The following is a 17,964-nucleotide window of genomic DNA, read 5'->3' as shown; positions in this document are numbered from 1 at the left end:
AATTAAAATTTAATTCCTTCTTCCACCCCTAAAGTATCATTGAAACCAATCTTTAAAGGATATCAACTTTTATCATAGAGGGTCATCAGATGCTGCATTTCAAATAAACTATAGCTTTGGTTAAGGTTAATTCTGGAGAGATTAGGCATGCTCCTGGGGAGGAGAAGGAACGAACTAACGAACAAGATAAAAAGTGATTTTGGGCTGCTTGTATTAACTTCACAAACTCATTTAAGGGCATTAGCAGAGTTCAGAGACAAGATTTCTGCCTAATATTTTCTTCAATGAGATAAAGTGTGAAACATCAAAGGAAGTTCAAATGGGGAAAGGAAATTGTGAGGCAGACATCTTCAGAACAAAAAGGAGGATCAAAGAAACAGAACTATTATTTCTGATTTTAAAAAGGACACAGAGACACAAACAACCCCATCTCTAGTTTGCTTTGACAGAATTTTCATCAAAGAGAGAGGCTGTTAGGCCCAAATGGTCTATATTGGTATATCTAATCCATGAAAACCACTTCTCACTGCAGTTCATTTCAGTCTCATTATCACACCTATTTTTTTCTCTCTCTCGTACTTACCAAGCTATCCTTTTAAAGGACACATCTACTACTTGCAGCAATCCTTATAGTAGAAAGGCAACTTAGTTTTGGATTCCCACATAAATGAAAACATTTCCAGTGACCTTATTGGACTTGATATTTCAGAAGGCCTCTATAAGGTTTTCTACTTGCCTTCATTTTTGTAATGAAAGACATTGTGTCGTTCTTGATCATTGTAACATCTCAGAACTGTTAGTCTAAACCTTCTTGTGTTGTTTCTGGATAAAGCATTTTGCAGAGTGAAAACCTGGCTTGATAGTCCCTTACTTTGTATTTTTTTAATAAATGGAGGTCAGTGACTGAACACTCTCACAAAAGAATAAAATACTTATTGAACAAGAAAAAACTTGAGCTTTATAACACTCATTATAGGAGTTGGGAGGGCATGTTGCGGTTGTACAGGACATTGGTTAGGCCACTTTTGGAATATTGTCTGCATTCTGGTCGCCCTCCTGTAGGAAGGATATTGTGAAACTTGAAAGGGTTCAGAAAAGATTTACAAGAATGTTACCAGGTTTGGAGGATTTGAGCTATAAGGAAAGGTTGAACAAGCAGGGGCTGTTTTCCTTGGAGTGTCGGAGGCTGAGGGGTGACCTAACAGAGGTTTATAAAATCATGAGGGGCATGAATAGGATAAACAGACAAAAGTCTTTTCCCTGGGGTGGGGGACTCCAGAACAAGACAGCATAGGTTTAGTGTGAGAAGAGAAAAATTTAAAAGGGACCTAAGAGGGTGGTGCCTGTATGGAGTGAACTGCCAGAGGAAGTGGTGGAGGCTGGTACATTTGGTACAGCATTAAAAAGGCATTTGGATGGGTATATGAATGGAAAGGGTTTGGAGGGATATGGACTGGGTGCTAACAAATGGGACTAGACTAGGTTAAGATATCTGGTCGGCATGAACGAGTTGGACTGAAGTGTCTGCTTCCGTGCTGTACATCAATGACTGTGGCTAGGGAAAAAAAATGTTGTAGCAATTACTCATATCAGAAAATGATTCAAATTCACACTATTCCTTTTACCCAAGCAATACCCTTACAAGCACCAAAACCCCAGTGAAGATAATACTGTCGATTAGATTAGGAGTTGACCAAATCAGAATGGATAAACTATGGGTCTCGGATATTTCTTCAACACATTAACCATTTACACAAATCAAAGCCCCAGTCCATTGCAAGCCACTGAGGAAATATTAGGTTAGAATCAGTAAAGATTTCCTTGTAGAAAATAAATCTGCAAATCAAAATACATTTTTTAATAAACTGAGGAAAGGTAGGTGACAGTGCCTGGAAAGCATCCAGGTAGCCGATACGTGAAAGAGAAGAAATTAAGAATGACCAAGTGATGACACAGAGTCCAAATGAAATCTTTTGGAAATAGGGAATTTCCTGGTTGCAAAATTCTGTGCTTTCATTCTGAGGCTGACACAAATTAAATGTGAGTTTATTCACTTTAAAACTGAAAAGAACTGTAAAAATATCAAAGTTTCTCTGGAGTACTGCTGGAAAACGAATTCTTCTTGATTAAGCAATGTGGCAGCCAAGACCGTAGCAACGTTCACCATATCTGTGCCCAGGGAACAGCACACATTTATTGAGCGCCCCAAGCTCTTCAAAAGGCACTTTCAGTGAAGTGTAAAAAGCCAAGACAGAAATACATCTCCACCTAAATTAAGGTGTCAATTGTGGAGGAAGTTTTGCCAATCAGCCTTTCAAAATTAATGGATCTCTCTGCACAACATTCCATGTGCTCACTACATGATGTCGTCGGTACAATACTGATGAACATCATGCAATTCTACTTTCTTTTGAAATTCTCATCTCTCCAGGGATTCTTACGTGTGGGGTTGAGTAGAAAAGAGTCATGTTCTAGCACACAAAAAGGACTAAGTAGGCCAACCAGTTGTATTTTCTCCACCTCCCGCAGCTTTTAAAAAAATGACTAAGTACACCAACACATTGTTTCCGTTATTATAAATTCAATATGCACTTTACTTCACCCTACCCACACTATTGGAAGATAGTTTACAAGTATCCCATAACCTATTACATGTTTACACAAAGTGGTGTTGAACAAGGAACTGAAGACATTTCTAGCAGTTGCTTTCTAAATATTAAAAGGAATTTTCTAAAAATAGGTCCTACAATTACTCCTGAACATTCAGAACCGGCCCACTACTAAAGGCGATTTTTAAAAAAATCACAAATTATGGATGCATTGGAAGGCCAGTAATTACTGCACAGCTCCAGTGCCCCTCAATTGTACTACTGAGGCTTTTGTTATAAATCATTCATTAGGGATGTGCACTTTCCTCACCAGCACAGCATTTATAGCCACTCCTAGTTGTCCGTGAGAGACCCACTTGATTCATTGCAGTCCATGTAGTGACTGCTTTTCAGAAAAGAGTTCTGAGGATTTTGACACATTGACAAAGGAAAAGCAGAAATATGAGAGATATATTTCCAAACTAGGATGAGGTGCAAACTTGGAAGGAAATTTGCAGGTGCGCTTCTGCCTGCTTTCTTTGCTCTTCTAGATGGTAAAGTTGGAGGTGTGATGAAACCCTCAGTTTGAATCTATTTTCTGTATTGAGCAAACTGGCAATTGAAGACTGGTGACATTTACGGAATAGACTGCTGCAGGAGTTGGTAGATTCAATTCAATATTCAGTTTATCCCAGCAAAAGGGGAGGAGCTGTTTGGGAGGTTTCCAATAGGTCACTCAGGACAGATCAGAGGGTCACTGAAAAGTTCCGAGAGGACAGGCAAGGAGACACTTGCAGACGTAGGCAGAAACTCGATTGGGGAGTTCCACATTTGTTAGTCTAGTTCAGGATTGCAAAATGGATTTAGAAAATGCTGTTGAGGAAGCACTGTCAAGTTGCTGCAGTGCATCTTGTAGTTGGTACCCATTACAGCTATGGCATATCTGTAGCAGAGACAATATATATGTGTCAGGGAGAGGGGTGCTGGTTATGCAGCTCCTTTGTCCCCTCTTGTGGTGCCAGAGTTGCACTTACTCAGAAAAGTGGAGAGTATTTCATCACAGTACTTATACCTTGTAGCTGGTGGAAAGGGGAGTCAAGAGGTAAGTTACTTGCTGCAGGATGCTCGACTTTCTCACTTGCTCTTTTCGCCACAGTGCTTTTTTCCCTTATTCTTTTATGGGATGTGGCAAGGATCGCTTTGTTCCCTACACCAAATTGTCCTCGAATGGGCTTACAAGGCCATTTCAGAGGACAGTTAACGGTCAACCAAACTGAAGTCAACCTGGACGAGCATAAAGAACAGATAGAAAAGAATATCTGCCCTTACCCTAAGATGACATTAATGAGCCAAATGGGGTGATACAACAATTTATGTAAGTTAACATAGTCACCTTTGGAGTATAGCCTTACATTACACAGATTTAGTAACTGAATGTAAATTCCATTAGCTACCATGGTGGGATTTTGAACTGGAACAGTAGCCTGGGTGTCTGAATTACTAATCTAGTAGCATTAGCACTAAATCACCATCTTTTCCAATAAATTTTTGTCAATGGTAGCCTCTGATGATAGTGACAATGGTGGTTTCAACAATGATAATGTTATCGCACATCAAACAACAATGGCTAGAGAGTCTCTTATTGTAGATGGCCACAGTCCAGCACTTGTGCTGTGCAAATGTCATGCTGCTTATCATCCCAAACTGAGGGTGGCATCCAGGTCTTGCAGCATATTGGCACAGACAGCTTCAGAGTCTTGAATGAAACTGAATACTCTGCAATCATTACCCAGCAGTACCTCTTCTGATTTTACAACAGATGAAGCAGTCATTGATGAAGCAGTTCAAGGTGACTGAGCCCAGAAGAAACTCCTAGACCAGTGTCTTGACACTAAAATGACAAGTATCTGTACGACAACAGCAGCAGCATAATTTGCTGGTTCATCACTTTCTCAAGACCAACTTGGGATGGGCAATAAATGTTGACCTAGCCAGTGAAGTCCAAATCCCATGAACAGAGTTTTCTGTTAAAATAACCTTTTGTAAGTTTGCCCATTCCTGTGAAACTTGTTGTGCTCTGTCCTCAGAGCGCATTTAGAATCAACAAATACATTGTTATTTCAGGATTGAATACTGGAAGGAAGACTATCGACATGCTTTCTGGCTCATTAAAAAAGTAAATTAGTATTTACTGAGCACACTGTGAACTTGAAACTCTGAGGAATATATTTCTAAACTGGTTGCTTTTACAATCAGTGTGGGATGGTAATTATTAAAATCATTCCAGCTGTTTCTGTATCTTCCAGCTGGGTCTGAGGGCTACCTAATGCTCCAACAAATCTGCCTCTTGCAGAAGAAAGCTCTGTAACAAGGTAATTTGAAACATCAAATCATCTTTTTAATTTGAGATACGAAATGTTGATAAGGCCACATTCTTCAGTGACATGCCCACAAAGATGAGCAGATACTCAATCATGCTTGCACAACTGAAGTAGATTCAAGCTTCAATTCTGTTTTGTTAAAGTACAGAATGACCAATGACACAGCTGTGATTTATCCCTTTTATATATCACAACAGGCAGTTAAATCAATCAAACCAAATTAACATCAAACACAAACCAAACTCTCAAAATAAATTTCAGTAGATCGACACATAGAACTCTCCCTCCTCATCAGAAAAGAAACAGAAATAATTGTACGCACAAGTTGTACAAACCAGATCATCAGGAGGGTGAAATACAATAATATGGTTGTTCACTAATGTATGAGCAAGCTAACTGATCTACATAGCATTAGTTAAATCTTTCATCATACTTCAGGCTGAGCAAAAAAAATTTCTAAACAATTTCACCAGAGCAAAATAAATCAAATTTCAGATTTCTTCACTGATTTGGAGGACAGTTTCCTATGATATTGGGATGTGGAGGTATAATGGCCAAACAAATAACTCCTACTATAAGCTTTGTTAACAATATAATGTTGTGAATGTTTAGTTCATGGTTATTAATAATTTAGAGGTACTGTTTAGCTCTAGGAAGATTACTGTTGCGAGAAGTAATTAGAATGCTGGGATTTAATGATTTTACCAAAACACCATACTAAAATGGCCGATGCAGTTTCCCATGTTTGTTTAATAGAAGACACAGAGCAATAACATAATTGGTGGCTTTACCTAGTTGGAGCAATCGGACAGAAGGGACAATTTGCTTAAAATTCAAACCGAGGTTTGCTGACTACTTTCATGGATATGGATGGGCTGTGGGAAAACTCTTTTGTTTCAATTTATCTGGGTGTTTGCTAGAAGAGGTTTTTAACTACAGTTTAGAACTTGTTCAGTTTGCAGCTGAGAGAAGTTAGCCAAAATAAACTTCAATTAGATATACCTACACAGCAAGCAGAGCAAAACACTAACTTCATTGTCCACATGAAAGTTGCAGAAAGATTAATCTCAGTTTGAACGGTGCGAGGAACAGAAGTTTAGATTGTCCAGTTTGAAGTTGGTGACTGAGCCTCTAGGCAGGCCTCAGTGTCTTAGCCCAAATCTAACTAAGCAGCTGAATTATTTGGTAGTACTGAAGCATCTATAGGGATAGCAAATGAAAGATTTTTCTCAGAATAACTAGAATTGAGGAAAATACTCCGTGACTTTTATGGTCTGTGCACAAGAAAATAACTTTAAGATTGATGTCTTATAACAGAATACAAGGAGGAAACTAGAGTACATAATGCACATAGTCATAAGCCATATTGTTACATTAATCATGCTTACTTTGTTCAAATCCTTTTATACAATGAAGTATGTGCATATTTAAAAAAAAATCTTGAAACGCAGATTGACTGCTAAGATAATATATTTGGATTTCTCTTTAAATGTTAATGTCTCCTAGGATTGGAACAATCCCAAAATTTCTCATTGATGAATCACCCGATTTGTTTAAATTCAATTTCCAAATGGTCAAGCTGTTTTTTTACTTGAAAGAAATGTTTTAGCCAATACAATTTTCAAATAATATGATAATAGGAAAAGGCTTACCATTACAGGATTGTTATCATCCCAGCTGATGTTACTACTAGATAAATCAGACCTTAAAGAAATCTGGCTTGATAGTGTTATGAAGATGTGGGTGTACTGTACCTTTAAGAGAGTTAAAAGCAACAGAACTACCTGACAGAACCGAGTGTTCTGAAAAGAAATTAATGTAAGATTTGGCCAAACAACTCGATTGGCTGTCTGACTGGAAATGACAAAACAGATGCGAATTAGGCCAATCAGTTTAAATTATACCCCCAAAAATACCAAATTCCAATCCAGTTTGAATTTAGAATAATGACAATCTTAAAAGCCAATGACAGAATCAGATGCTTTTGGGGTATAAGACCAGGGAAAATTGAACAGTTTGGAGGAGAACTGCCAAGCCCCAGCATGTATAAAGACTGCCCAAAAAATAGCTCTCTTAGAGGGTGCCTTTACCGATCAGTAACCGGTGAAGCAGAAATCCCGAATAAGAAAAGACGACCAGAATTCAGAGAAAACGAAAGCTGCCTGGTTGTGAGAGAAGTTTTGTTTTGTAAATTGTAATCTGGAGTTTTATCGGACTCGTATTACATAAGGGAAGGTAACAGATCGGTTAGAGTAAGGAATTGTAAATGGCTGTTTGCTAATTATTCTCTGTTACACTTTAAGAAATAAAGTTGTTAATTTTTACGTTAACTAATTCTTGGCCTATTGAATTTTCACAGATTACTGCATGGGATAAATCTTTTGTGTGTTGCTGATATTAAATAAAGGCGAGTGCATCTCATGTTACAAGAACAGTTTTTAAAAAAATTTAACATGGTGGTCATTCACTGAAATGTAGGTGCCCAAAGCTGCAGATTTCTTTTAACAATAAAGTTTATTACACAAAAGGAAAAGCTAAAACAAGTCAAGCTAAATATAAAACACAGTTTGGACAATCTGAGAACCAATAGCAACACAAAATCTCATCTGTTTCCCAACTCTAACATTTCATTACATTTCAAATCTAGATAAATTACTCTGTCATCATAGTGAAAAGCTCTCAGACCTCCAAAAATCTGCAAATTTCTAACCATACCCTGCTAGCCTGGAAGTTTCAAAAGCTAAACCAAGGTACCTGGCTTTCTTTGAACTGTCCAATACTCCTTTCTATGAGAGAAACTCTTTTTGCTTACAACCCCAGTCAGGCCTCCTCCAAAAACTGCCCTAAGAACGAAGATTGAAATCTCTAGGTTTTCCAAGCTAAAATAAATTCTTGATCATTCTAAACCAAAAGCAAATTTGTCTTACAATGTTTACTCCTTGTGTCATAAACTCCAAACCATCTTCAATTAACACTCCAAGGGGTTTACAGTCACCTACTCTCTGACAGATTAAGTTACTGTTCCATAAAAGACACTTGGCCCTTTTTTATAAAAACCTTCATAAAAGTAACCAACACTAAGTGCCACTGGTTGAAATCCAAATTCTAGAAATGATGATCGCTCAGTTTAGAATGAGAATTAGGTTTTATTGCCATGTGCACTCAACTATAGGAATACTTGAGTACAGTGAAAAGTTTACAACGTCGCCATTCCCAGCACCATCTTAGGTACCAAATCTTAGTACAATGTAGAAATATAAAGAAATACATTAACATTTCAATGTCACAATTTTTCTTAGTATAAAGTAGAAAAATAAACAAAGAAAGATTAAAGTTCAGCATTACAGTTCTTCTTTAGCCATGTGCCTGCAGATACTCCACGCTGGGCTTTCCCCATGAGGGCTCAGCTCGTTCTCTTGCCTGTGCTGCTCTCTTGGCGCTGATTGCCAGAGTGCTGCCTGGCTGGGCTCATCAGCCACCTCACTGCAAACCTTAATGATGCCGCAATGCTGCTGACCACTAGAGTTCTGCCAAGCTCACCAGATGCCTAGTCACTGAGTGTCAAAGTTGGCCCGATAGCTGGTTTGCAATTCACAGCGATACCAACACGTGTTCAATTCACATACCAGCTGAAATTACCATAAAGATGAACGCCTTCTTAACCTCGACTCTAGCTTGAGATGTCGTGACCCTCAGATTAAAACACCACCAGTCGTCACTCTCTAATGCAAGAGTCGTCCTATGGTTTGGTGGGATGGTAAATATGTATTACATACCTTTCATTGAAGGGTTTCTTGGTCATGAGTAATGTACCATATTCAACTTCAGTGGGCTATAATCATAAAACTCAGTGAAAAGGTGAACGTATGGTTCACTTTTTTTCACATAATTTTCAAATCAGCCAGCACCCAAAACACAAATTTCTCCATTGCCAATCGCTATTATAATAAATGCTGCTATCTATCATCATACATTTCCTCAGTAAAACAAGAGAACTGCTGAAGTCAGATCTACTTTAAGATTTGAATTAGGAGATTTGAAATTAGATGGACTTTTGAAGTATAATTTTGGAAATAATAATGATAAATGCTGGAAGGTGCTTAAGTATAAGCAGTACTGAAAGATTAAAGTTGATTTATGGGTTATCTTCTATATAAAATCAAACAAATCCAAAGACTTATCACAGATATATATGTGTGTGTGTATAATATATATAAAATACAATACATATATATATATCTCACACACATCATACTGAGCATTGTTGACTTATAAACTGAGACACGTCAATCTTCAGTTAACAAGCAAATCAACAGTTCTGTCTCACCAAACAAAACCCAATCACTGTGTGTAACATGACTGAACTATCCTGCAGGAAATGAATACTCCCAGATGAAACTTTCAGATGCTGGAAGAGATTATGCATGGACGCATACTTGGCTATGTTCGAGAAAGAGGAGGAGATCAGTTGGTCAAGTAGTTGCCAAGAAGCCGTTTTGGTGGACATCCCCTCAATGATGTTGTCACTTTGAATAAAGGCCGAAAAAGTAGCTTAATGCAAATTACCTGGGCCACAATTAATAACAATCATTAATTCTCACCGGTCAACTGAATTTCCCACAATGCAAATTGGTGCATCCCATTTGAAAGGTCTGATTCAAAGAAATCTCTCAGATAAACAAAAAAAAATGTATTTAGAGACTGTAATGAGTGAAGTTTTACCAGTGAGTACTCATTAATTTTCTGATTAATAACTTGAAGAAAATGGTTTTACTTTACCTGCATCTCCCAACTGAGCATAGAGCTATAGGGTCTCCAACCACAGCAACCAGGGACTGTGCCCGAGTGATGGCAGTATTAAGTAGCTTGTAATTAGAAAGAAACCCATAGTCCAGGTCCTCGGTGGAGTCCTCTACCAACTGTTCCTTTCGCTTGATGGGGGTTTGCTTATGTTTGCATGTATGTCTTGTCCTTACTGTACTGAGAAATAAGACTCTAAACTGCTTGCCTGAAAAATTAAAAAGAAACAAGGATTCATGTGATTTTTCGAAGTCAAGCTAACTTAAAAGCAACGATTATCTGGAAAAAAAACGATCACAGCTACTACAAAGATGTTGCACATGATTCACATTGGCCACTATTAATTCAATGAAGCCATGTTGTCCTTTTATGCCCACACTATTTGAGCCATTTTAATTTAATGGCACCTTTATTACAGGTAAATTTATGACTGATATGGATAGTTTCAAAGTTGCAATTTAAGTCTTCAATTTTAAGGATGTGATTTGATTTTACAAAAAACATCAGCACGCTCTTCAAAGGCAGAACATTTTGGTTTACATTCTTCTCTTGAGGCTTACTCTTTGGTTTAGATTGGGCAGCTTGCAGTGTTAAGGGACTGCTGAATTGTTGATGGCGCTGTCTTTTCATTGATACATTGAAGTGACGTTGCACTTAGTTTCTGCGGTAGATACAAAAATTCCATACCATTCTTTAAATTATTCTTCAGTGCCTTAACTTATGGCTATTAGAGTCATAGAGATGTACAGCATGGAAACAGACCCTTTGGTCCAACCTGTCCATGATGACCAGATGTCCCAGCCCAATCTAGTCCCACCTGCCAGCAACCGGCCCATATCCCTCCAAACCCTTCCTATTCATATATCCATCCAAATGCCTCTTAAATGTTGCAATTGTACCAGCCTTCACCACATCCTCTGGTAGCAAATTCCATACACGTACCACCCTCTGTGTGAAAAAGTAGCCCCTTAGGTCTCTTTTATATCTTTCCCCTCTCACCCTAAACCTGTGCCCTCTAGTTCTGGACTCCCCAATCCCAGGGAAAAGACTTTGTCTATTTATCCTATCCATGCCCTCATAATTTTGTAAACCTCGATAAGGTCACCTCTCAGCCTCCGACACTCCAGAGAAATCAGCCCCAGCCTGTTCAGCTTCTCCCTGAAGCTCAGATCCTCCAACCCTGGCAACATCCTTGTAAATCTTTTCTGAACCCTTTCAAGTTTCACAACATCTCTCCAAGAGGAAGGAGACAAGAATTACACGCAATATTCCAACAGTGGCCAAACCAATATACTGTACAGCCGCAACATGACCTCCCAACTCCTCGACTCAATACTCTGACCAATAAAGGAAAGCATACCAAATACCTTCTTCACTATCCTATCTACCTACGACTCCACTTTCAAGGAGCTATGAACCTGCACTCCAAGGTCTCTTTGTTCAGCAACACTCCCTAGGACTTTACCATTAAGTGTACAATTCTTGCTAAGATTTGCTTTCCCAAAATGCAGCACTTCGCATTTATCTGAATTAAACTCCATCTGCCACTTCTCAGCCCATTGGCCCATCTGGTCAAGATCCTGTTGTAATCTGAGGTAACCCTCTTCGCGATCCACTACACCTCCAATTTTGGTGTCATCTGCAAACTTGATAACTCTACCTCTTATGCTCACATCAAAATCATTTATATAAATGACAAAAGGTAGAGGTAAAAACAATGACTGCAGATGCTGGAAACCTGCCTTGAAGAAGTTTTCCTCCTCTCTCTACAAGAATCTCAGGGAGTCCCTCTCCCACTGCAACTCCCTGGTCATTTCCTCTGCCCTGAAGCTCTTCAACCATGTCGTGAAACAAACTCGCTACCACAGCCACATTCGCTTCCCAACACTTCAACTCCCCCTCCCACTCTGCCGAGGACATGGAGGTCCTGGGCCTCCTTCACCGCCGCTCCCTCACCACCAGACGCCTGGAGGAAGAACGCTTCATCTTCCGCCTCTTCAACCCCAAGGCATCAATGTGGACTTCAACAGTTTCCTCATTTCCCCTTCCCCCACCTCACCCTGGTTCTAAACTTCCAGCTCAGTAACTGTCCCCATGACTTGCCTGGACTTGTCCTACCTGCCTATCTCCTTTTCCACCTATCCACTCCACCCTCTCCTCCTTGACCTATCACCTTCATCCCCTCCCCCACTCACCCATTGTACTCTATGCTACTTTCTCCCCACCCCCACCCTCCTCTAGCTTATCTCTCCATGCTTCAGGCTCACTGCCTTTTTTCCTGATGAAGGGCTTTTGCCTGAAGCGTCGATTTCGAAGCTGATGTGCTCTTCCAACACCACGATTCCAGAAAAAGGTAGAGGGCCCAGCACCAATCCTTGTGGCACTCCACTGGTCACAGGCCTCCAGTCGGAAAAACAACCCTCCACCACCACCCTCTGTCTTCTACCTTCGAGCCAGTTCTGCATCCAACTGGCTAGTTCTCCCTGTATTCCATGAGATCTAACCTTGCTAATCAGTCTCCCATGGGGAACCCTGTCAAACACCTTACTGAAGTCCATATAGATCACATCTACTGCTCTGCCCTCATCAATCTTCTTTGTTACTTCGTCAAAAAACTCAATCAAGTTTGTGAGACATGATTTCCCACTCACAAAGCCATGTTGACTATCCCGAATCAGTCCTTGCCTTTCTCAATACACATACATCCTGTCCCTCAGGATTCTCTCCAACACCTTGCCCACCACCAAGGTCAGGCTCACCGGTCTATAGTCCCTGGCTTGTCCTTACCGCCCTTCTTAAACAGTGGCACCACGTTAGCCAACCTCAGTCTTCCGGCACCTGGCCTGTGACTATCGATGATGCAAATATCTCAGTAAGAGGCCCAACAATCACTTCTCTAGCTTCCCACAGAGTTCTCGGGTACACCTGATCAGGTCCTGGGGATTTATCCACCTTTAACTGTTTCAAGACATCCAGCACTTCTTCCTCTGTAATCTGGACATTTTGCAAGATGTCACCATCTATTTCCCGACAGTCTATATCTTCCATATCCTTTTCCACTGTAAATACTGATGGAATCCTTAATAGCATCATTGAAACAAATTATCAGATCATCTCATTGCTGCGCTTGGGACCCATCCAAATGCAAACTGGCTGCTGCATTTCTTCACGTAATGCTACATAGGATGTACCAAAGCATTGAAAACCAAAGGTCATGGAAGACGGCTTTTTAAATTGCAAGCCTTTTACTCTTTCACATCACAGCTATAAAGAATATAACAATGCAAAGATAATTAATATCCATTGCGGAGTAGGATGATTTTCAGACTTAGGCCAAAAGAGTAAATGCAAACTCCCTACAGATGTAGTTTTGTACCTGTATGGATCCAATACTCACTGATGTTAATGATTGAGCTGAAATATTTATTTTTTCCACAATACCCATTGACTCACAGACATATTGGGTTTCCATTGTGTTGATTTTCATTTTAGAAAAAAGGGGACCAAAATCTATTTCGATTTTAAAAGATTACAGAGTCATAGAGATGTACAGCATAGAAACAGACCCTTCGGTGCAACTCATCCGTGCCGACCAGGTATCCCAACCCAATCTAGTCCCACCTGCCAGCACCCGCCCCGCATCCCTCCAAACCCTTCCTATTCATATATCCATCCAGATGCATTTCAAATGTTGCAATTGTACTCGCTTCCACCACTTCCTCTGGTAGCTCATTCCATACAAGTACCACCCTTTGCATGAAAAAGTTGCCTCTTAGGTCTCTTTTATATCTTTCCCTTCTCACCCTAAACCCTTTAGTTCTGGGCTCCCCCAGCCCAGGGAAAAGACTTTGTCTATTTATCCTATCCATGCCCCTCATGATTTTATAAAATAAAACTTGATAAGACTTTATCAAATTACTTGTTTTGTATAGAAAAATCAACAGATTTATCCTGTCACTGCCATTTTGCTGAGAGGAAGATTGATGAAATTATTTAGACAACAATAGATTAAGACAGCTAACAGACTATTTCCAGAGCTTCACTTAGCAAAAGCTCTCACTCCAACCAGTTGCCAGGAGGGGATGGAGATAAGCAGTGATCTTCCTCAAAACCTGCAGGTACACTAACTGCATCAACAAGGTTCAGTCATGAGGCAAAATTCCCAAGTTCCATCCTTGCCCTTCTGATTAACTTCAACCCTCAAAGACACATGCCGCTTGTGACAATGAAACTCAAGAAGAAACTAATTTATGCACTCCCCCTGCAAGAACCATGAAAGCAAGTTGTATAATTTCACAGAAATACATCAAACCACATGGGCCTAGCTTCAATAACGAAGCTTTCAAAATATTTTGTACTTTCTGACCTTTGTCAAAGTAGGATAAAACATTGCTCTCTTTATTCTTTGTACACTACTACAATATAAAAAGACAGTTTACTTCTGTTGGATAAGGGGGTCATCCAAGATGGAGGACAGGAAAAATTTCTGGCTGTAACAGCTGCTCCTTTTTTTTGAAGTATTTTAGGTGTTGGAGATGATTTCCTCAAATTCCAGGAGCAGCAATTACTGTTTTATATGCTGTTGCATTGTTTTGGAACTTTGGGGAAAAAAGTCAAAACAACAGCAGTTTTAAAAGGGAGAAAAACAGACAAAGGAAGCACGTGGTGAGGACAGTGCAGGAGAGAGAGAGAGAGAGAGAAAGAGAGAACCTACACAGTTACTGCCTTTGCTATTTTAAATTCATGTATCACTGGACATCGGAGTGCGTCTGGGAAAATGAACAAACAGTGAAATTCACAACTAATCTTGGAGGAACCTGTTTGGGTGAGGTTCACAACACAGAATCAGATCAGTTAATCGTTGTTTTAAGTCTGTCCAATAGAAAGGCTGCAGTAGTGAGTAGAGTGGTTTCTTTCTTGATTATGTGTTTTTGAAGAAAAATCTCTTGATTAATCTTAAAATATAAGCCATAACTATTAATTTAACCTGGGGCAGTGTTTTGTCAAGGAATAAGATGGTGTTATTTTCTGGGTCTGTAGATTGTGAAGGAGCAAAAGTGGCCTTTAGTACAGTGATATGTATTTCTTGTCAGATGTGGGAGTTTAAAGAGAGTTTAAAGGTTACTGCGGACTATATCTGCCATAAATGCTGTTGGATGTGAATCTTATCAGATCAAGTGGATCGGTTGGAGAGACAGTTAGAAGCGATGATGAATTTGCAACATTAACAGTATGTGATGGATGGCAGTTATAGGAAGGGTGGAAAGTCTCAGATACAGTCATATAGATGGGTTAACTCCAGGAAAGGTAAGAGGGGTAGGTACCTAGGGCAGGAATCTTTTGTTGATATATCCATTTCAGACAGACAGGTACATTTTGGAAAATGTAGGGGGTGATGGATTCTCAGGTGAACGTAGCACAAACAGCAAGTTTCTAGTATTGAGACTGGCTCTAATGCAACAAGGGGTTCGTCGGCTTCCTAGAGATCAATTGTGTTAGGGGATTCTGTAGTCACAGGTACAGACAGATGTTCCCGTGGCCAGCAGAGAAAAAGCAGAATGGGGTGTTGCTTCCCTGGTGCCAGGATCAAGGATGTCTCAGAGAGGGTGCAGAATGTTCTCACATGGGAGAGGGGCCAGCAAGAGGTCATTGTCCACATTGGAACCAACGACATTGGAAGGGAAAAGGTTGAGATTCTGAAGGGAGATTACAGAGAGTTAGGCAGAAATTTAAAAAGGAGGTCCTCAAGGGTAGTAATATCTGGATTACTCCCAGTGCTACGAGCTAGTGAGGGCAGGAATAGGAGGATAGAGCAGATGAATGCATGGCTGAGGAGCTGGTGTATGGGAGAAGGATTCACATTTTTGGATCATTGGAATCGCTTCTGGGGTAGAAGTAACCTGTACAAGAAGGACAGATTGTACCTAAATTGGAAGGGGTCTAATATGCTGGCAGGGAAATTTGCTCAAGCTGCTTGGGAGGATTTAAACGAGTAACGTGGAGGGGGGAGGGGGGGATCCCAGGGAGATAGTGAGGAAAGAGATTAACCTGAGACGGGTACAGTTGAGAATAGAAGCGAGTCAAACAGTCAGGGCAGGCAGGGATAAGGTAGGACTAATAAATTAAACTGCATTTATTTCAATGCAAGGGGCCTAACAGGGAAGGCAGATGAACTCAGGGCATGGTTAGGAACATGAGACTGGTATATCATAGCAATTATGGAAACATGGCTCAGGGATGGGCAGGACTGGCAGCTTAATGTTCCAGGATACAAATGCTACAGGAAGGATAGAAAGGGAGGCAAGAGAGATTAGGGAGTAGCATTTTTGATAAAGGATAGCACAACAGCTGTGCTGAGGGAGGATATTCCCGGAAATACATCCAGGGAAGTTATTTGGGTGGAATTGAGAAATAAGAAAGGGATGATCACCTTGTTGGGATTGTATTACAGACCTCCTAATAGTCAGAGGGAAATTGAGAAACAAACTTGGAAGGAGATCACACCTATCTGTAAGAATAATAGGGTGGTTATGGTAGGGTATTTTAACCTTCCAAACATAGACTGGGATGCCAAAGTGTAAAAGGTTTAGATGGATAGGAATTTCTTAAGTGTGTCCAAGACAATTTTCTGCTTCAGTATGTGGATGTACCTACTAGAGAAGGTTCAAAACTTGACTTACTCTTGGGAAGTAAGGCAGGGTAAGGCAGAGAAGGTGACTGTGGTGTCAGTGGGGGAGCACTTTGGGGCCAGCGACCATAATTCTACTCGTTTTAAAATAGTGATGGAAAAGGATAGACCAGATCTAAAAATTGAAGTCCTAAATTGGAGAAAGGCCAGTTTTGACAGTATTAGGCAAGACCTTTCGAAAGCTGATTGGACACAGATGTTCGTAGGTAAAGGAATGGCTGGAAAAATGGGAAACCTTCACAAATGAGATAACAAGAATCCACAAAAAGTATATTCCTGTCAGGGTGAAAGGAAAGGCTAGTAGGTATAGGGAATGCTGGATGACTAAAGAAATTGAGGGTTTGGTTAAGAAAAAGAAGGAAGCATATGTCAGGTATAGACAGGATAGATAGAGGGAATCCTTAGAATATAAAGGAAGTAAGAGTATACTTAAGAGAGAAATCAGGAGGGCAAAAAGGGGACATGAGATAGCTTTGGCAAATAGAATTAAGGAGAATCCAAAGGGTTTTTACAAATATATTCAGGACAAAAGGGTAACTAGGAAGAGAATAAGGCCCCTCAAAGATCAACAAGGCGGACTTTGTGTGGAGCTGCAGAAAATGGGGGAGATACTAAATGAGAATTTTGCATGAGTATTTACTGTGGAAGAGGATATGGAAGATATAGACTGTAGGGAAATAGATGGTGACATCTTGCAAAACGTCCAGATTACAGAGGAGGAAATGCTGGATGTCTTGGGACGGTTAAAAGTGGATAAATCCCCAGGACTTGATCAGGTGTACCCGAGAACTCTGTGGGAAGCTAGAGAAATGATTGCTGGGCCTCTTGCTGAGATATTTGTATCATCGATAGTCACAGGTGAGGTGCCGGAAGACTGGAGGTTGGCAAACGTGGTGCCACTGTTTAAGAAGGGTAGTAAGGACAAGGCAGGGAACTATAGACCAGTGAGCCTGACCTCGGTGGTGGGCAAGTTGTTGGAGGAAAACCTGAGGGACAGAATGCACATGTATTTGGAAAGGCAAGGACTGATTAAGGACAGTCAGCATGACTTTGTGAGTGGGAAATCATGTCTCACAAACTTGACTGAGTTTTTTGACAAAGTAACAAAGAAGGCAGAGCAGTAGATGTGATCTATATGGACTTCAGTAAGGCGCTTGACAAGGTTCCCCATGGGAGACTGATTAGTAAGGTTAGATCTCATGGAATACAGGGAGAACTCGCCATTTGGATATAGAACTAGCTCAAAGGTAGAAGACAGAGGGTGGTGGTGGATGGTTGTTTTTCAGACTGGAGGCCTGTGACCAGTGGAGTGCCACAAGGATCAGTGCTGGGCCCTCTACTTTTTGTCATTTACATAAATGATTTGGATGCGAGCATAAGAGGTAGAGTTATCAAATTTGCAGATGACACCAAAATTGGAGATGTCGTGGACAGGGAAGAGGGTTACCTCAGATTACAACAGGATTTGACCAGATGGGCCAATGGGCTGAGAAGTGGCAGATGGAGT

The 17,964-nt window shown here is 40.3% G+C and overlaps 1 protein-coding gene across 6 annotated transcripts in view; it reads right to left on the bottom strand.

The window, feature by feature from the left end:
• The window catches only part of helz (helicase with zinc finger), a 274,742-nt gene that overhangs the window by 102,105 nt on the left and 154,673 nt on the right, over nucleotides 1-17,964 (bottom strand). For all 6 annotated transcript variants that reach the window (XM_072558865.1, XM_072558869.1, XM_072558867.1 and 3 more), the window contains one exon: nucleotides 9,749-9,977. In XM_072558865.1, coding sequence (XP_072414966.1) covers nucleotides 9,749-9,977 — 229 coding nt within the window. The remainder of the gene's footprint in view (nucleotides 1-9,748; nucleotides 9,978-17,964) is intronic.

The sequence above is a fragment of the Chiloscyllium punctatum genome, chromosome 39 (assembly GCF_047496795.1).
Source record: "Chiloscyllium punctatum isolate Juve2018m chromosome 39, sChiPun1.3, whole genome shotgun sequence".
NCBI lineage: Eukaryota > Metazoa > Chordata > Chondrichthyes > Orectolobiformes > Hemiscylliidae > Chiloscyllium > Chiloscyllium punctatum.
This window is presented reverse-complemented; position numbering and strand designations above follow the sequence as displayed.